Raw genomic sequence first — 21,438 nt, forward strand, 5'->3', positions numbered from 1 at the left:
TGAAGGCCAAAGTAGACGGAACTAGAGGGCGAGAAAGATCATCCATGCAATGAACCGACCAAATTAAATCTGATGTGGGTGTTCTCTTACACGAGTGTACCAGGATATCGGGCAGCAGGGGAATAGTAGTGTATGCTCGTGAGGTGTACCTATCTATACCATTTGTCCTCAAAGACGCCACCACTTCGTGATGATCACGACCGCTCTGCCAAGAGTCTCACGAAGAAGAAGAGCTATAAGCTATAAACGTGCGTCTTTCATCTAAATAAGTTAGCCTCTAGAGTCTAGACTCTAGGCACGACTCTAACGAGGCAATTGCAGTAATTGCATTATAGACTTATGATTTGGAATGCAAGAAGCGGTGATATACATCGGCTTTTCTGTCGGGGGATGAGGCTCGATCCAGGGTTTTCAACCTTTTCGAAGTTAGCAATTATATATCACTTGCTTTAATGGCGAACGAAAACATCGTGAAAACATCGTGAACAAGAAACCTCCATATTTGAGAGTTCTCGATATTCTCAAAGGCGTAGTGACGTCTAGGTGAAGGATTGTAAGCAGATTAATGACCAGAATAAAAAAAAAAGTCCGCCAATCTTTACTTGGCCAGCGTGATAGACTATGTGCCAATTCTCATTTTGAGAGGAGACCAATTCTCAGTAGTGAGTCGGAGGTTGGTTGATCATGATGATGATAATGATTGAATCTATTACACAAACTATACTGACTAACAGCTATTCTGACTTACCTATTTCCGATAAAGCATAATACAAATTATATCTTTGTAGAACAGGATGCATTTTATGTAGGTCAGTAGGGCATGAGTAATGTAACTTATTGGAAAATATGTTCAGACTCTAGGTAAGTATACGGTCCAAGAAAAATAAAATCATCGCATCATTACATATTTAGGTCACGGTTAATTAATTATTCATCTATCCTTCCCTCTCTGATGAATTCTTATATTTGTGTACAGGCATTACATCACTAATATTCACTACATATAATAGTATAAATAACCTGAATAAGTCAGTCCACCGCAGTTTATTTAAAGCGCTAAATTCTAAAAGTGCTGAACGGATTTTGAAATTATATGATAATTTTCAAATATTTACCAATAAATGTCGAAAAAAGTGTTTTATAAAAATTATAATTAATTAAAATCTAACTTAATTAACTTTAGTAAATTAATAAAAACTTGTGAAACCGAAGCAAGTAGAGCCAGATAAGCTACATATTGATGTAATATTATAACTACATATTAAAATAAAATTGAGAACTGTTTGAATGTAATCAAACTATAGCTACCTACCTATATCTAGGTTACAATTTACATATCCATATGAGGACATTTCGATAATTGACCACAAAATTAATTGTCCATTACATTGCATGTGATTGCACGCAGCTCCAACGCACAGCAGGTCAAACATTATTCGCGAACAACATAACGACCGTACTAACAGCGGCGTAATTATCGAAATCACTCCGTAATAGACGCACTCGATGCAACATCCTGTGCTTTTAAATTGAACCTATCACCTTTTGTGCGCAGTCTCTATTTACACTCATAACGCGAACGCCTGAAAAACCGCCCGCAATCATGCTCGCTCACGTTTTTATTATCCTAGTGCTTTCAAATACAGTTTTGAGCCAAATAAACGGTGAATTTTGGTGGTTAAATAAAAAGGTCGCAGAGTTGCAAAATATTGAACCACCACAACCTGTATTCGAAGAAATCAGTGAATTTGAAACTGATGAAAGTGTGAAAGTAGTGTTCAAAGACAATGAGCTGAATTCTGGTGAGAGGACGAGTGTCAAAGAAAGCAAAGATAGATTTCAAGTTCAGAACAAAATATTACCTTATATTGTGTTTATTGACGATCCTACAAAATTAACCAAACAAAATGTTACTAAAAACATTTCTGTAAACAATAACAATATTATGAACAAAGATAAAGTGACAAATTTAACATCGTGGAAAGAATCTTCTGGTTTTAAAAATGAAAACAGTAGAGATGAATTTAGATTTATATTTCCCGAAGAATGGGAGGATAAAATAAAAAATTACCCTAAGAGAAATGATTCTAAAGATTCAAAGTTAACAAATGAGAACAATAAAAACCAAAAAACTCCTAAAATTGTTCTAAATGACAAAATATGGTTTGAAGAAGAAAAAAAAGATGCCGAAACTGAAAGTATTTGCACGTTTGTTAGTTCACATGAATGTTTTTTGCGAAAAGGATTTGTTCATATGCCAAGGTAAGCAAAGTTCTTGTAATATTTATTTTATAAACATAATATAGGTAAACATAAATAATAATTTATACTGTTTTTTACAGATCTTGTCCAAACAATATTCCGTCTGATGCGTGCAAAGTTTGTTGCGTTCTTCCATTAACTTCATCAAAATCTCGAAAGCCTTATCCTATTTACAAGCGACATAAGCGTTCTGATCCAAGCGAAATATTAAGTACTGCTTTAAAGCAAAGAAACGCTTTACTACTACGAGAATTTAATTCTAATGCGCAACAAGCAAAATTAATGACTACAACATTGCGGTCAACACCTGTTCAGAAAATTTTAACTCCGGGTGATTATGTAGATCCATATTGGAATATTAAAAATAGAAAATTCCGAAGTCCGAACCAACAGTCTGACCAAAAATATTCGAATGGCAAAGATTACGAAGAGAACTATGCTGCAGAATTGCCCAAGCCCGGTCTCGTCGGTCTTTATTCTGATCACGATGATCGAGTAACTAGTTGGAAATTAAAAACGGATAAAGGATTCTCTTACGGCGGCATAGATGAAGATAGTGATGAAGATGACGGAGGTGGATTTGGTTACTCAACAATAGATCCGAGATTAAGTAGGTATTAGTGTTCCACAAGGCGATAGTAATCTGTTAGAAATAAAATTAATCCAAATGATTGTTAAAAATATGTCTTTTCCAGATAAACGTAAGACAACTGCCTCTAAACAAAGGCGACATCCGCAACGCTTAATGACTCCATCAACCATTGAAGATGCTATGAGCACGTCAGAAAGTCATACAGTTCACTTCCACTCAACCCCAGATTTTTGCGTATTGGAAGGGTTTAAACTTGTCAACTTAGCTGAAAATAAAAATAGGTTAAAAAAGCCGGCCTCTGTAAACTTTTATCCAAGTGAGGAAGAGCTATCGATTGAAAATACATCTCCGTATATAACAGCTTCAGATCTTGATTACGGCGATGCTTTTGATATAAATCTGCAAGTGTTTAAAAATTGCGGTAAGGAGAAAACAAAAGTCGTAAGCGATGGAGGTTCGTAAGATTTTTCATTTCTATTTATTTTAGTTAATTTTGAACTTTTTATCTTTAACGAAAGGCTTGGTCAAACACAACGCATGATGACAGTAGCGCACAAGACGTAGGTACCTACTATACGCTCAATGGTACAAACGTCTCATAGCAATATCTCCAAAATATTTGCGATTCAAGGAAGTGCATTGGCAGCATAGTGTTAAAATACCTAGTTTCTTAAATATGTACTAGGACTTAGGAGTAAGATTAAGAGCCGTTCCTGAAGACGGTGACCATGGCTTGAGCACCTAATGGATGCTATAATTTTCAGTTTAATTTAATTAATTATGATATTCTAAACAGAGAGTCGTTGCGACCCATGGCTTGCTGTCGTTGTATTGACGAAGAACCCAGAGAATATTTTGTGCTACGCAACCATTGTGCATCCACGGGCAGCTGTGACCGCAGCTAGTTGCGTACACGGGTTAGTATCTAGATTCTAAAATGTTTAAATCTAGGTTCTAAAATCCAGCCAAAAGTTTGTGAAAACAATTTTTGTCTGGATTTGGATGCTGGAAAGCATTGAAGCGCTACTTTTGTAGTGCTTGAAAACGTTTGTCGGTTATTCGAACTATGTGCCCCGATCTTTGCCATTTCAGGATTTCAATTCGTTGAGCTATGTCGGTTATTCTGATTCTTCTTCTACGGATCTCTTCATTTCTGATTTGATCACGTAGAAAAATTACCAACATAGCTCGCTAGGTGGTTCTAAGCTTTAGCAGAAGATCACCCACTGGTCAAACGACATCGAATGCAGGGAACATCACTGAATTTAGACGAGGACGCAGGACCGTTTTCGCGTGGACGTCCCTAACACCTGCCAATAGTGGATACATGTATCTGTTGTTGGTGACGATGCCGACAACAATGCTTGTGTGCAATCTCTTATTGAAAGTTACAATGTACTAGATTTAGGCACCAATATGGCCGGCAAAAGCTTCATTGATAGAATAATAAATAGCTACCTTTTTCACCAGAAAAGCCAAATCAGAATTTAGTACTTAAACATATTATTATTTCCTATACTGGCCCTAAATGGGAATCGAACTTTGTACCTACCGTTTGCTAATAACAGAACATCGTACCGGTGCCCATAGTAGACAAATAGAAGAGAAGGTATTAATGTCGGCAGTTACTAATTATTTCATAAAACTAAGTAGTACCACAGGTAGTACCTCCTACCTATTAAATTCAATTGACATAAAGACTACAAACAATAATATGCAAAAGTTGTATGCAAAAGCATTCGCTTTATTAAATATTCTTCTCAAAAATATATCTCGTATTTGTTTCAGCAAAGCGACCGGCGAAATTTCCGCAATAGCAGGTGTTTGGGAGCTAAAGGAGCGCACACAATCGCAACATCGAATGGCTTCCATTCACGTTCACCCACAGTTTAGGGCCGACGATCTTGCGAACGATCTGGCTATACTGGTAAGCTTGCTTTGTTATTTACATTTTTACTATATTTTTCTCTTTTTTTTTTTTGAAAAATATTATGTTATTATTAACACTCAATTTATGGATTAGTAGTGATGCAGTTTAAGTCTGCAGATAAATGCTATCATGGCCAAGAAAAGTACCTTCTCTTATTACAGTATCTAAATAGGTAATCAAGAAAATTAAAAAAATGGCTTTACATACAGTGTTGATTGGGTCTAAAAATAGGTATACCTAATGCGTAAAAATGCCTTCTCACGCGTCATTTTAACTTTATGTGTTCTTCTACCTATTATGTGCTATTACGTTGTGACTAATGTCGAGAACTGTCTCTACTGAGTTGTAGGTATAAATGAATAAATTATAATTACGTTCCTTAATAAACAGCACTGGAAGCGGCCCTTACTTCTGCAATCAAACGTCTCTCCCGCGTGCCTGGCCGATCCTCATGTAGGCGACGAGTGTTATTTCGTCGGCTGGAGCGGCTACGATCAAGGTGAGTAGAAAAACTACAAATAGAAAATATAGGGACCTATATGATGAGATTATTCAATTTGTTAAGAACTTGTACTGATGCGCCCTGACTTAAAACCTGAAAAAAAAAATTTTATATGTTACAAGTAAACAATAAAAACTAATCCGAGTGCAATTTCCTACTGAGTATCTATCTATATTCTATCTATACACCTCTTTTGCTACGGCGGCTATTTGACCAGCCGGTCGTTTAATTTCCCGTGCGCTTGTCAGATTCGTCTTGTGATGCCGACAACGCTGTTCTCCGCGTAAACAGTAGCTATACCTACGGATAGTACTACTTACCGACCTAACCATGACTAAAATTGGCGCGGAAGAATTCAGACCTTAGACATTATGTTATGTAACATTTACAGGTTTGAAAAATCGGCCACAATGGCAGCATGCAACTATACTGACTCCACGCACCTGCAACGATAAAATATCGTCGCCAGAAGTCGATATTCCCATCAATGCCTTTTGTGCCGCCGTGGAGACGCGTGGGACTGTCGTAAGTAGCGCATCATTTTTAATCAACAAGAGTTAAGGCATTCATCTTTCCAAGGTTCCGTAGCTCGAAAGGAACAAGTGCAAATTAAAAATTTATAACACCCCCGACAAGTGAAGGTTTGACAAAACTAGAAAAGAGCTGATAACTTTCAAACGGCTGAACCGATTTTCTTGGATTATGCTAAGAACACTCTCGATCAAGCCACCTTTCAAACAAAAAAAACTAAATTAAAATCGATTCATTAGTTTAGGAGCTGCGATGCCACAGAGATACACAAATACACACGTCAAACTTATAACACCCCTCTTTTTGGGTCGGGGGTTAAAAAAGGAACCCTTATTTCTATATCTATCCTATTATTTCAGAATAGTTAATTACTTCCGAAGATTACACCCTACTTAACTCGTTTCTTTGATGTTAGTAGATTACCTTCATTTCAGACTGGCGTCGGTGGACCGTTACTGTGTAAGGGGGGTGATCGTGTGTCGGTGGTGGGTGTGGCCGTATATCGAGAAGACGTAGTGGTGCTGTTGCCGGCCTTCGACTGGGTCACCAGTGCTTTACGCGAACTACAGATCAAGTAGTTCCAAGTTTAACTGCCAAAATTAAAATCAATCTATCTGTAATCTGTCGATAAGTTACTTAGCAATGTCGTTATTCGTCAAGTCTTTTTGACAAATAACAGTGTTGCTATGTAACTAACTTATAGACAAGTTAAAGTTAGATTGAGCATTAATTTTGGCCGTAAATCGCCAAGTAAGGAATTTTAATGTTCCTGAAAAATAGTACGAAACCGGCTTTACATAAGGAAATCTGTCAAATATGTTCCTCAGTTAAACTATATTCTATAGATTGAAAAATTATCGTCGCTATTTTAAGCTCGAAGTTACGTTATACAGGTTTAGTTTTTGTAGCGATTTTATTAGTGTTCAATAAAATAGTTTATTATACTTTTATAGTAAGCTAAACGTTTTATTTGACTTTTACCCGTACCTCTTGTGATTGGTAGATATATAGATGACTTAGTTCACAATAATAATAGCACTAACTTACAATTCATTGTCGTTTTTATGGGAGATTATACTGTTTAAAGTTAATATAAATTATGATTAGCACAAAAACAGTTTCTGTTTTCAATGAAGTTTTGCATTTGATCGAGAATTATTGTGATTAGATTCTCTCCTGTTAAAATGGAGAACCACCTCCTTTTTGAAGTCTGTTAAAAATCGACAATAATTGTGTAGTTAGTGCAATAAAATTGTGAACTAAGTCACCGATATAAGAGTACCTACTTATAGAAATGAAACACAAATTATTTTCCTATATAATTTATTCAATATAATATCATTGTTTGAAAACATATTTATATGTGACCAGCACTCTACAGAAATTTAATATTCATGAATATATTATTATCACTAATGCTAATTTACTATAAATTATTGTTTCATGACAATATTAATTTTCATAGAATGCGCTAGAACATAAGATGACGCGATATAACAAAACTATAGGAACTAAAAGAAAACTCCTCACGAAATAATGGGAATGTCGAGATCCACCAACTCTGTAATGTTCAACACAGTGCAATTACAACAATCGCCTGCCGAGTTTAGATAGACCGAAACAAGTCAGTCATTGCTTTAGTTCTAACGTTTTAAATGAAAGAAGATCATGATATTTATTGGGTGATCTGATCGCTTTTCAAGAGGGTTAAACTCTTTAAAATATGTAGTAATAACTATATTATAAACAGTCGGCTTATTGCAACAACTCATATAAATTGCAATAAAATCAACAAAGTATGAACTGAGTCCTATCTATTCCGTGCTGTGATATTATAATAAATAACTCTCTAAATGTTTGTATGAGAGTTTGTTAGTTAGCATAAAAAGTCGTCTTGACGATAATAAATAGAAATACTAGAAAGAAACGAGTTATTAACGAGAATACTATATGAAAATAGTTCAGTGTTGAAAAAAGGTACTAGATGATTTTTTTCGAATTAATGAGTTCTTACAGTAAGCTAATGAGATGATAAAAAAGTACCAATAAGCGAAAGAACTTATGCGCCGACTTAATATTATGTACTAAAAATATTTTCACGGTATTTTTTTATAATAATATTAAGTCGAGTCGGTCTGTCTAACCGCGGCGTTATTTACAACTTGTACATCTTAGATTTATATTGATCTTTGGTGTCGAACTTGTATTGAGGCAAACGCGTTGACCATTTCTACTAAATTAACGGCTATAAAAATAAAATCCTTAACATTTCCCACAAGTCTTATTTAACAGCCATGTCTTTTTATTTTATAGAAAGTTTAAAAGTTACATTATAACCACGTATAAAATAGTATTTTTCAAATTACAAATTTACTTGTTTACATATTGATTACTTTAATAAACTTTAGAGTTAATTTTTAATATCGCCAAATAAAATATTAACTGATAAATAAATTTGACATTTGGCCGCTTCAAAGTGCAAGAACTGTCAAAATAATTTCTCAATTAAAAATTATATGGCTTAAAAATTGGTCCTAAAACGAATTAAACGACGGAAATTATATTTAATTAATGAAATTTTTTTAAAGCTAAAGTAAAAAAAAAAGTAATAAAATAATACTCTGAGCATTAAAAATGACTGAATCATGTTATTTACGATATATAATCATAGTATCAAACTTTATAATTAAGATGAATATTAATTTATCTAATTTATACAAGAGCAACAGTTCTTTGAATGAATTTACAATACAAACTAACACAACAATTTTTTTTCACTGCCGCCATAGATAAATATTATTTTAGTTTACGACTAAAGACATAGACAATCACTATAATTTTATTAAACGTTAACTGGCAAATGCATGATAAATTATCTTGTACATAACACATAATACAGATAATAAATATGAAATACTATGAGACCAATGCCGTAGCTAAGACATTCCAAATGGATACCTACAATTATTTAATTTTAATGAAATACTTTCGCCTGTATCGATAACATACCGAACGAAACAAAAAAAAAATCTTACGTCCAAAATTAATAATAATCATGGAATCACATATGCAATCCTATGTGTGATATCTCGATAAATTACAATCTTCTATCTGGTATCTTGGTATCTTTTTGACGAATAACAACATTGGTAAGTAACTTATAGCCAGGTTACAGATACATTTCGGCCGTTAATTTGCTCAATATAAATAACAAAAGAAAATAAAATTAAACAAAAGAAAATACTGGATGTATACTGGCAAGACAAAGTTCAGCAATTAGCTAACATAAGTATTAACAGTTATCAATGTTGTAATAAAACTAAAAACCAAACTATAGTCCTTCCGTTGAAATTTAGTGAAAAACAGAAATGACATAAATATAATAAATTAAAATAAACCCCCATCAATTAAGCGGCCCAATCTTTTTTTTTTAATACAGGTTGTCCAGAATCAAACTAGCGATAATTCAGGGAAGTCTCCTACAACTCATCACCACTCTAAAAAAATTCTTTTTTCCCATTTTTTTTTTATTCCAAAGCCTTTTCGATAATAATTTATGTGTGAGGTCTTTTAGGGAGTAGTTCAGAAGGGTAGTTATAGAAGCCGCCACTAAATTATCGCTAGTTCGATTGGCGATGTGCCTGGGGACCTGGCACACTGTATAAAATGTTATTGTCGAACATCCCAGCTACGGAGTCAGATGGCGGCAAGAGCGCGGTATCACACCGCGGCTCACGCTATCACCAGAGGCTCGTCATCGGAAAATCCTGTGATCGGAGGCACGTCGTCGTCATCTGTAACAATTCATAAATGTTCGATGTGACAACATGAACATTTACCATATAAATATGGCCGTAGCCAGGAATTGATTTCAGGGGGAATTTAAACAAATCCTTTCATGAGAAAAAATTTTTGCTCGTCTTGACGAAGTACCTGGTTAGAGGAATTTTACCTTTCAATTTGGAATCAACATAAAATTCAGCACATTTTTTTGTAAAACTTTTAATAAGCGACAGAAAATTTAAAGCGTTTTTGGCGAAACATTTGGTACATTCATTTTGGGTGTCGCCATTGCTGAGGCGCGTAGGAGCAACGAGCTTACCGTGGTCGATGGTGGCCTGCCCGCGCCGGCTGTCGTAGCGCGGCGTGGCGGCGAGGCGCAGCAGCGAGCGCGCGAGGCGGCGGTGCCGCAGCGCCATGTGCAGCAGAGCGGCTCCCAGCGCGATGGCCACCACACACGCGGCTCCGGCGCCCCACCACACTGCGCCCATCGCGGAAGCTGTGTTGTCAGACTCGAATGCTTCCGCACCTGAAATATTTAACACTAGCTTATGACTACACAAATTGCAAACATAATATTTCAGAACTCCCATGGGATTTTTCAAAAAGCAAAATAAACATGGATGAATTTGCGGGCATTAAAATGTGGCAATAAATTATTAATTTCATATTTTTTTAAAAATACTACTCAGTTTTGATACATGGACAGCAACAGTTATGCCGTCCTGTAGGTATGTTTCGAGCGGTTGTCGGACACATGCTGACTATAATATCACCTTGCAGCGCGTTCGCACTGTAACCACGACCCCTGAATCGCGGATTTCAAGAACATTTTGAAATCCGTCAATATTGTTACTGATAATAATCTTCATTTGGGCAAACAAAATTGAAATAACTGAAATGAAATGAAACGAAATGTCAAATGTATTTGTCCCCTTAGTTCTCCAGTTTTACTTAGATTAAACATACCTACACACACAAACAAAGTATACAAACCTCAAAAAATTACTTTACATACCTTCCATAGTCAAAGTGCGAACTTCACTCAAATCGCTGTAGTACCCGTCCTTGGAAATCGCCCGAACGCTCACGAACAACTGTCCGTTCGGGACACTGTTAGCGGTCATCAGGAGCGGCGAGAACTCCGCCTCTGCCGTCTTCATGTCCTCCGTCGGGTGGAGGAGGTCGTCGGGTATCTCCTTGTCTGATACTATTATTTGGTATTTGTGTCTGTGAAATCAAAAGCAGTAGTTGTATAAAGTTTTATTGCACCAAACCACAATTTATAACATTATCTAAAATACTAACAATAGCTCAACGGTTGAGGAACATACTGAATTACCAAAGGTTGGCGGTTTAAATCCCACCTGTTGCCTTATTGTCGTGCCTACTCTTGACACAAGCTTTACACTTAGTTAGAGGGAAAAGGGGAATATGACTAATATTCCCCTTTTCCCTCTAACTATTATTAACATGGCTAATTATCTTTAAAAAAAAAACAACAAAAAGAAAAACATACTGTGCTATGGTGCAAAGGCAGCCATGTCAATAAAGTGATCTTTTAAAGGCAAACCCGAGCTTTTGTAGACTGGCAACAGACCGCCATGTTTTCAAGCATGCTCGTAGGTTTCGTTTTGCTTAAAGTTGCGTAAAAACCACACCAATATCTATGTAGCTTATTCCCTGACACACGGGCTACTTTTTATCCCGGAAAATCAACGAGTTCAGTGATTAAAATTCACGAGATCAAAGGCGTAAACATATAGGCGTAAAGGGGGGTAAACATATAGGCTACTTTTTATCCCGGAAAATCCCGCGGGGTTAAAAATCACGATATCAAAAGCGTCGGACTACTGTGTCTCCTTAAGCGGGGGTATTGGTCACTTACTTGGGCTCAGTGTGATTGTCTTCGGGATGCTGCCAGCTAACCATCAGATGTCCGTTGGGAGCTAACCACGCAACTACCGCGTGTGGCGACTCGATCTCTCCGCTGCGGACGAAGGCACACTTTTCTGTCGAACCTGTCTCTGATGTCTGTTTTGGGCAAAATAAAATTTTTTTTTTTTAGATGTAGTGATTTATTATCCAGACCCTCGTCTCGATAAAATTTTCCTCGCGACATACCTCTCGAGGTGTTTCGCGAGGAAAATTTATGGAACCAAATAACTTACGTGCATGCAGACGTTGTACCGGCCGCCCAGAGGCACATTCTCGATGACGTGGGAAAGCGACACCTTGTCCGTCGCGTTCAGCTGGTAACGGCTGATTTTGTTGTGCGTCAACTCCGTTATATCCAACTGCAAAGCAATACAATTCTTTATGTTATGCAGAAGGCGTGTAGGTAGGTACTAAGATGTTGAATAATCTAAGAAACATAGTCCAGCACATTAGCAGAATAAATAAACAGTCATCATAGATACTACAGAGCACAGATATCTCAGGTCGAAATCTATTGAGTGCACTTTGACTTTGCTTAGACTTAAGTTTCAGTTAAAACGAGACAGATTTATGCCAGCCGTATAACGCTGTCTCGTTTTAATAGTGTTTTAAATCTGAGCAAAGTCAAAGTGCGCTCTATATGTAGATCTCAGCCTCAGAATCAGGGTTTAGACTTTAGGCCACGCTGGCCCAGGACCGATTGGCAGACTTCACACACCTTTGAGAACATTGTGGAGAACTCTCAGGCATGCAGATTGCTCTACCATTAAAACAAATAATATTTAATTGCTTAAAAAACGCACATGGCTCTGAAGTTAGAGGTGCATGCCCGTACTTCCTAATTAATAATTTAATAGATACTCAATAGACTATAGATTATACTAAGTCTAGACTAACCTGACTATATTTAATCATACAGTGACGCATGCATTATATCCAATTAGCATTAGTTATAACAAATACTTACTCTGTATGCAATTGGTTCAGTAATGACGTCACAGTTGGCCTTCCACAAGATCTGAAGTTCGGACTTCTTTTGGTCGAAAACGAAATGCAAGTTCCTAACAGGAGCCCTGTCAACCAAATAGTAAAATTATAATTTGAGCTTTTTGCTCGACATTATTAAAAATCTTTGATTTTAATCTAACAAACAAGATCAACAATGTATATTTTTTAGGGTGCCATCGGAGCCCTATTAATAAGACTCCGCTGTCCGTCCGTCTGTCTGTCAGTGGCCTCATGAAGGTCATAGGTAGGGAGTTGAAATTTTCACAGAATGTGTATATGTATTGCTGTTGTAACAACAAATAAGAATTTTAAAAGTGTTATTTCTTGTATGATGGTACGAAACTGAGTCTGAATCGCACTTGCCAGATTTTTTTACTTCGTTAAAGGCACACGCTTGACCACAATGACACCTGATGGAAAGTGACGATGTGGCCTAAGATGAGATGCCTAGAAAACGCCTATAAAGTATAAACTCTCATTTTAAAAATACTAGGATTGTAATGGGATATTTTGTAAAAATATTTTCGAATGTTTTTTGAAAACATGTTTGTGATTGGTTGGTGATTAAAAATGGTTAACGCCCACTAAGATTTTTGTCTCTGTTTTTCGTATGGAATTACGTAACAGAGAGCCCTGTACTGAGTCCTTTCCGTGGATAAAGTATAGATGTATACTCACTTGGGATCCTCCTTAGTGATGAACTCCTTCAAAACGGACAGCGGTCCTCCTTCCACGCCCACGGAGAACACGTAGGTCTCACACAGTTGTAGATTCTCGATCACTATGCTGGTGTCCTTCGTCACTACTGTCGTGTCTGCGAAATTACTCTTCATATTATGCCGCGTGTAGACTGACGCAAGGTAACATGCAATGTTACATGAAATGAAATAATATGCCGTCCACACTGGCGCAATGTATCAAAATTCAAATATTTTAATTTTTTTTATTCAATGGACTTTTACAAGTACTTTTGAATCGTCATAAGCTACTGGTTCGGAATGCCTTTTCTACCGAGAAGAACCAGCAAGAAACTCGGTTGCTCTTTTCAAAGATTTGATATACAATATTATGCCATAATATAAAAGCAAACTTAGGCCCGAACTGTCCTGACGCACTCCGTGCGTCTTGATGAAGTCCCGCGCATTGCTGGAGCAAGCTGCAGGTCAACTCCACACCTCTTATCATTTACTAATTTAATGATCTTCGATTGTATAATATGCTTTTCTCAGGAGCATAGTTTTAATAGATTTTTTTAAACTTGTTTAAAGGCAAGTCCAAAATTGATTGCGGAATTTCGTTATAAAAGATTATACCCATTGTACGTGTTCGTTCGCAGCATCCACTGATGAAATGCTCCTTTCATGTTACATTGCATGCTACTTTTCATCAGTCTATACGCAGCTTTAACCACTGCTATTTAACTATAGCCATGATAGCCTAGTAGATAAGACATCCTTCTCCTATTCGGAAGGTCGGGGGTTCGATCCCGGGCACGCCACACTTTCGGAGTTATGTGCGTTTTGAGCAATTAGTATGGCTTGCTTTAACGGTGAAGGAAAACTTCGTGAGGAAAATTGCATGCCTGAGAGTTCTCAATAATGTTCTCAAAGGTGTCTAATGTCTTCGCGAATCCGCACTTGACCAGCGTAGTAAACTATGGCCAAAACCCTGTCCTTATAAGGCCTTTTCAAAATACCTGCCCTGCTAATTTAAAAAGTACAATGATGGTACGGAACCCGTTCGTGTACGAGTCCGACTCGCACTTGACCGATTTTATATAAGAATCGCCAGTTATACAAAAGCGTACGTATTCTCTTACCGTTACTCAAATGTCCGGAGTTCAGTCTCAAATCCTTCAACAGTAAATAATGCACTTGGTATTCCAGATCTTTGTCCTTGTTCTGGTCGACAGCGGGCGCGGTCCAGGACAGCTTCACCGAAGATCGGCTGTCCTTTACGGGTTCGGCGTTTAAGTTAAGTGGTTCGTCTGGCTGGCCTTCGGTTACGACGGGTATCGTGAATGGTTGTCCGACTATCCCGTTCTTGTAGGCCTTGATATCAATGTATAGTTGCACATTTTTGGGCAGGTTTTGCACTGAAATAATTATATTTATTTATAGTAAGCATTGACACATTTGCCAACCGATTCGCTAACGCAGTCTAACACTGAATGATACCCACCGAGCTTCTTTGACATTTATTTTTAATCCATTGAAGGTTTTCTACGAAAAAATATTTTGATTTCACTCTGTGAAGCAGCAATGTAGAACCAACCAATTCCAAGTGCTAGACACTAAGTTAGCGAATCACACCGCTGGTCTTATTAGGTTTTGTGACTGTGTTGGTTCATTTTTAGGGTTCTAAATCTCCAGAGAAAAAAAAGAACCCTTATGGGATCGTTATAACCTATATAAATGTATTTAGGTAATGTCTATCTGTCTATCAAGACTTGCCAAGAGAATCAAAACCTATAGGGTACTTCCTTAACCTAGAATCATGAAATTGGCAGGCAGCAATGTCTTCTAGCACAAGTAAACCTAACGTAAAGTAACGTAAAGTAAAGTAACAGGTAGCCTTCTACCCCTCTCAGCTTCTTCTATTTGAAAGGCACTGAGGTGGGAGAGAGATAGGACATGAAAATGTCTATAGACTAGACAAGGACTCACCGACAGCCATGTTGTCCTTAGTGTCGATGACGGGCGGCTGCGGGTACTGGCGCGGCAGCCTCGTCTCCACCAGGTAACCCTCTACCCCTCTCAGCTTGTTCCATTTGAGTGACACCGAGGTAGGAGAGAGACGGGACATGCTCGCATTGACAATGTCGTCAATATCGCCGCCTTCGTCGAACGTCAAGTTCATTACGGTTGACGAGTCTGACGTGAACGCGTTGTTGGTGGCCGTTACCTACAGTAAAAACAATATTTCGCTGATTTTCCTCTGGTCCAGGTTTAAATGAAACAATATTTTCCTGCGATTACACTTCCTCCTTAATCATCTATCGTCATATTTGAACAAATTAACACAAAACAATACTAAACTGTACTCAAAAACCTAAATGATTCTATCCATTAATGAAAACCATATTAAAGTCTGTTGCATAGATAAAAAAAATCTAAGCGTACATAGACAAACGGCTCGAAGCGACTTTGTTTTATACAGTGTTTATGTAGTAATTGCAATGGGTGTATGTAAAATCACTCACCCAGAAGGAATAATTCTTGTTAGGCTTGAAGTAGCCAAAGATGATGAAGGACACAGAGGCGTTGTTGGTCGCGGCCGGTACAATCTTCTCCATAGGCGGTAGTGGAGGCACGTAATGTACGGTGTAATGCTGTATGATGCCCCGCGGCTCGCTCGGCGGGTCCCACACTAGGTTCACTCGACTACCGACCATTTGGCGGACGGTCAGACGCCGCGGTGGTGAAGGTACTGGTATAAATAACAAGCAATTTGTTTTGCAACCTGTCATTTGTATTTTGTGGTGCAAAATAAAAATTCTATTATAACTCGTGCCAATAAAAAAACCGGCCAAGTGCGAGTCAGACTCGCGCACTGAGGGTTCCATACTCACGTATTTTTTCCAACATTTTGCACGATAAATCAAAAACTATTATACATAAAAATAAATAAAAATCTATTTTAGGATATACAGGTAAAGCCCTTTCATATGATTGGACCACTTGGTATAGTTATCTTATTTTGAAAATTGAAACACATTTTAATTTTTTTTTTTTAAATGATGTAACCACAAATTCGCGGTTTTCAGATTTATTCCTGTACTTGTGCTATAAGACCTACCTACCTACCAAATTTCATGATTCTAGGTCAACGGGAAGTACACTATAGGTTTCTTGACAGACACGACGAACAGACAGACAGACAGACAACAAAGTGATCCTATAAGGGTTCCGTTTTTCTTTTTGAGGTTCGGAACCCTAAACGAATCATTCCGTCTTACTCACACACTATATGCGGAGCTATTGTATGTAAGAGAGATGCCTTTCTTTATCACAAGTTACAGTAAAATTAATGTTAAAATATTAAACATACCTCCTTCGCCAGTAGTAGTATTAACGTATTTCATCGATGCATAAGTCTTATTGGATTTGCTGTCTTGAATGTAAACAGTAACGTTGTAATTGGTGAATGGCTCCAAATCCGTGAATCTGTACCCAAAAATATAAGTTTTAATGACCTATGCATTCTAATAGCTTCCATTATCATAAGTAGTTTGACAAGTAATCATCATATCACACTAATATTATAAAGGGGGGTGTGTATGTGCGTATGTGTGTATGTTTGTTATTCTTTCACGCAAAAACTACTGGACGGATTTGGCTGAAATTTAGAATGGAGGTAGATTATACCATGGATTAACACATAGGCTGCTTTTTATGCCGGGAAATCAGAGTTCCCACGGCATTTTTAAAAACCTATACCCACGCGGCCGAAGTCGCGGGCATCAGCTAGTATTTTATAACTTATGGGACTAATCGTTATTGTATGTCGTAAAAAAATTACCTATACACGCTGTCAGTGGTCCAAGTCTTATTCTGCCACACCCCGTCGCTGACCTTAGCTATTGAGAACAGGAAGGTGTATAAGACCATCTTCTGCTGCGCCATCCAACATGATATAAGGAAGCTTGTCGAGTTGATGGATGATTGGTCCACGCCGATGCTTAGGAACTGTACGAGAAAAGTCATTATATTAGTTTAATCTTCGCTTAAATCTTTGAATTTGTTTCGAACAACTCGGAGTACAATTGATTTAATAATGCTGTCACTTGCTAAAAGCATAGTAATTATTTGGTTGCCAAAAAGTCTTATTCCTACGTCGTTCCCTCAATTTTGAGGATCGTGGCTCGCCTTTGATGCAATCTTTGCTACGATGTTCTTCCATTGCTCTCTATTTCTTGCCGCGTGTATTGCATCGCAGACAGGTGTGTCGACCGCTTCTTTTATTTGGTCTGACCTACGCCTCGGGCTACGTCCGTGAGGTCTCTTTCCTTCGATCTTACCAGTGACTATGAGTTGCCAAAAAGTGGCAGCATTAAGAAATTATAAAAATTTACTAAATCAGTTTAACTGTTCTTGCGCAAGTGGTCCTAACTAAGAGACCATAGGAAAAATTTTAAGAGCTTTAGCATATTGTGAGAAGTGTTTCAGATACTATCCGATTTTACGGCAACCCTTTTTTTTTCTCTCTCGTCTGGCTTTACACAACAAGTTAGTTAAACTATACAAATATCGGCCCGTCTGTGCCGGCGCTCGCCGATACACACACGGCACCCCCCTAGAGCGCTTTACAGTCAGTTTTAACAAAAAAAAAAACACTTCAAAAAGGCAGAGCACGCTCGCCAGCTAACACCAACACAGACGAAGTCCGGCAACCCTTTCACATTTAAAAATTAATGTGTCACGTTTGATGAAAAAAACGTATCATATATGAATATGATACGTATTTATGATTTAACAGGTGAATGAAGATCGACCCTACTTCGGATGTTAGACCAGTAGCACTGACCTGATAAAGGTGATTTTCGCTCGCATCGGAGGAACAGTTAGCCTCATCCGTTCCATCGTAGCAATCCTGGTGTCCGTTACACACCATCACCTGCCACAGGCAACGCGTCCCGTCGTCGCATTGGAAGTAGCGCGACGGACATTCCACAGCCGTTTTGTGTTTCTGTATTTAAAAAAAAAATTACAGGGTAAGCTTGCCAGTTATGCCTTAAGGAAAGCAATGATGAAGTCTAAGTTAGAGCACGCTTGCCTAGAAAATGTCTAATCACTTTTGCCTTAAAGGAACTTAAGTTGCATGTGGCTGGAAATACGGGCGCTCGGATACCGCATGCTGCATGTTGCGCCATACTTTGTCTGGTTTTGCGGATTATGGCAAATTAAGCTTTTGGTTCCTTGTTTATGATGGACTTCCGCAAAGTAACGCCTGCTTCTATACAAAGGTATAGGGGTACTCACGTTAGCGCAATGCTGCTCGTCGCTGTGGTCGGCGCAGTCCAGCACGCCGTCGCACAGCTGGTTGTCGCGGATGCACGCGAGCCCGTCCGCGCACGGCGTGCTGTCAGGGTCACAGCGCGGCACGCCGGCGGGGCTGCGCGCACAGCCGCGCTCGTCTGCGCCATCCGCGCAATCATTGGTCGAGTCGCACACCCAGGATAGGGGGATGCATACGCCTGGTTAATGAGGCAAAATGTTAACGGTTCATGCTAAAAACTTAAAAAGACAAAGCGCACACGCGATAGGACGTGCCACTACATTATATTTCAGACTAGATGACACCCGCGACTTCGTCCGCGTGGGTTTAGTTTTTTAAATCCCGTGGGAACTCTTTGATTCTTTGGGATAAAAAATTGCCTATGTCCTTCTCCGGGATGTACGCTAACTATGTACCTTTCATCAAAATCGGTTGCGCCGGTTTTTTTGAGGGCTGATTGCAAAACGTCGTCTATTTTCCAATTCAAAATGGCCGAAGTAGTAATTTTACAAAATACAAACAGCAGCAACTCAAAACAAAACAAATTCTCAAACAAACATACCAGGGGAGCATGTAAACTGGTTTTTGCTGCACTTCTGTCTAGTTGCATCGTGCTCAGGGCTGACAGCGGTCTTGTCTGGAACAACCAAGCCGCACGCAAGTTCGTCCGAGTTGTCCCCACAGTCGTCTATGCCATCGCAACGCCACCAGTAAGGCAGGCAGTTGCCATTGTCACATTTGAACATCCAATCGGCGCATGTGCCGTTGTTAGGAAAGTCTGGTTTTTCAGGACGCGGAAGAAGTTTAGTGTGAGTTCTGGGCGCGCAATTCTTTTCGTCGGATCCCTCTGCGTCACCGCAGTCGTTTTCACCGTCACACACCTATGGATTAATAAAAAAGATATTTTGAACTTATCTTATTAACCTAGCATTCTCAAAAAATGAAAAGAAGCCTAAGAATACGAAACCCAAGCTGTATAGCCCATCCCTAAAATCTCGCAGTTGTCTAAAAAAATTGGCCAAGTGTGACTTGATCTCCACACGATGGTTCTGTACCATCGTACTTTTTTAATTTTCACGTCAGCCATTTTTACATTTTTATCATTTGTTGAAGCGGCAATAGAAATATACATATTCTGTGAAAATTTCAATTCTCCACCGATTACGGTTCACAAGACACTACGCTGACAGACAGACGGACGCACGGACAGCAGGGGCTTAGTAATAGGGCCCCGTTGGCACTCTTCGAGTACGGATCCCTAAATATGATAATTCATATTCATGAGTGATAGTACATTCCCCAGTAATGCTGGCGTGCAAAATCTGTATCATTGACAAATTTTCCAGACTCCTAGTTCTTACACATATTCACCAATACCTTACCACAACACCACCCAATCAAACTTACCCAGGACATGTAAATGCATTTTCCGCTCGGGCATCGGTACATATAAGGTGCGCACGTGGAATTCTTACATCTGTCCTCTCTCTCGTCCTCACCGCCGGGACAGTCTCTCTCTCCGTCACACACCCATGAATTGGGTATACAGAGGGTATTGCTATCGTTGCCGCAAAGGAATGCATGGTCTGCTACGCAGCTTAGTGTGTCCGGTCGCTTTGGTAGAGATTGCTGTAAAATTGTCTTGTATTTATGGACTGGAAATTATCAGTGATAATATCTCTAATCTAAGTGTAGTTTTATGACAATCGCTCTGTCCCACACTCAGTGTATGCAGAGGGCGTTGCTGTGATTGCAACAGAGGCTTATAGCTTAGCGTATCATATCGCTTTAGAAGAGATTTCGGATTGGAAATTTTCAGTGATGGATAGAAAGCGTCAAGCGTTCAAGATAAAACTTTAAATTAGCGGTAAAATGACAGCTACAATGTCACGATCACAATCACCTCTGACTGGCTGACGCTCGCTCATTATTGGATACAATGCATTGCTGCAACAAGAATACCATGAATTCAGCCAATCACAACAATTTAGATTGTAATGATTGATGCAGTTTTTCCGCAATCGACAATCACTCCGTCGCATACCCAAGAGTTAAGTATGTCATTGCCACAAACAAAGACGTGAATAGCTGAGCGTATTCGCCATTTGGTCGCTTCATATGCTTAATAATTTCTGCAGAAAAAAATTACCGTGCAATTACGTTCGTCCGATCCATCCTTACAATCGTTATCTCCGTCGCACACCCATCTCTTTTCTATGCAATTCCCGTTGGCACAAGTAAATTGATTTTCCGTACAATTTTGTTTAGCACAATCTGTAAAAAAATTAAGATAATTTAACAGCAATTTTGACTTAGCAAAGTGTCCGCATCTTTAAGTACAATTTACAGTTTCGACCTCTGCACGTGAAGTTTGCCTCATCTGAGTTATCAGACGATATAGAATGTTTACCTATGTATGGAACGCCCTTCCGGCGTCAGTTTTCCCTTCCACCTATAATATGGGTACCTTCAAGTCAAGAGTGAATAGGCAACTTCTAGGCAAGCGCGCTCCATCTTAGGCTGCATCATCACTTGCTAGCAGGTCTGATTGCAGCCAAGCGCTAGTCTATATAATTAAAAAAAAAAAAAAAAAGTTTACCTTTCTCGTCGCTCATGTCCAAACAGTCCATATCGCCGTCGCATCGCCAATGCGGCAGGTAGCAGCGCGAGTCGTCGCACGCTATCATGTACGGCTCGCACGTGCAACTCGCTTCGTCCGAGTTATCTCCACAGTCGTCGTTGCCGTCGCAACGCCAAGTATTCGTTATACACACTCCATTCTTACATGTGAACTCGTGCTAAAATATACACACACTCTCAATTATGTACACCTGTTTGATTTTGTTACAAGAAACGGTTATTATTGTGAACTTATCGCTGAACGATTTTCCTGTGCTA

At 38.7% G+C, this 21,438-nt stretch overlaps 2 protein-coding genes across 2 annotated transcripts in view; one reads left to right on the plus strand and one right to left on the minus strand.

Annotated features, from left to right (window-relative positions):
• Positions 1-1,038: 1,038 nt before the first annotated feature.
• Positions 1,039-6,767, plus strand: LOC123873313. Its single transcript, XM_045918116.1, has 8 exons — positions 1,039-2,262; positions 2,343-2,872; positions 2,958-3,308; positions 3,651-3,771; positions 4,643-4,781; positions 5,175-5,283; positions 5,678-5,811; positions 6,252-6,767. The coding sequence occupies exons 1-8, from the start codon at positions 1,604-1,606 to the stop codon at positions 6,393-6,395; spliced, it is 2,187 nt and encodes a 728-aa protein (XP_045774072.1). The 5' UTR covers positions 1,039-1,603; the 3' UTR covers positions 6,396-6,767.
• Positions 6,768-7,123: 356 nt separating this feature from the next.
• The window catches only part of LOC123873316 (sortilin-related receptor-like), a 48,911-nt gene continuing 34,596 nt past the window's right edge, over positions 7,124-21,438 (minus strand). Inside the window, 18 exon segments of the mRNA XM_045918121.1 lie at positions 7,124-9,611; positions 9,920-10,126; positions 10,616-10,827; positions 11,486-11,631; positions 11,769-11,894; positions 12,503-12,608; positions 13,222-13,357; positions 14,363-14,638; positions 15,210-15,447; positions 15,746-15,972; positions 16,594-16,709; positions 17,065-17,231; positions 18,070-18,231; positions 18,525-18,739; positions 19,103-19,421; positions 19,948-20,169; positions 20,690-20,814; positions 21,140-21,338. Of these exon segments, the coding sequence (XP_045774077.1) occupies positions 9,550-9,611; positions 9,920-10,126; positions 10,616-10,827; positions 11,486-11,631; positions 11,769-11,894; positions 12,503-12,608; positions 13,222-13,357; positions 14,363-14,638; positions 15,210-15,447; positions 15,746-15,972; positions 16,594-16,709; positions 17,065-17,231; positions 18,070-18,231; positions 18,525-18,739; positions 19,103-19,421; positions 19,948-20,169; positions 20,690-20,814; positions 21,140-21,338 (3,261 nt within the window). The 3' untranslated portion in view covers positions 7,124-9,549.

The sequence above is a fragment of the Maniola jurtina genome, chromosome 16 (genome assembly GCF_905333055.1).
Source record: "Maniola jurtina chromosome 16, ilManJurt1.1, whole genome shotgun sequence".
NCBI classification, from domain to species: Eukaryota; Metazoa; Arthropoda; class Insecta; order Lepidoptera; family Nymphalidae; genus Maniola; species Maniola jurtina.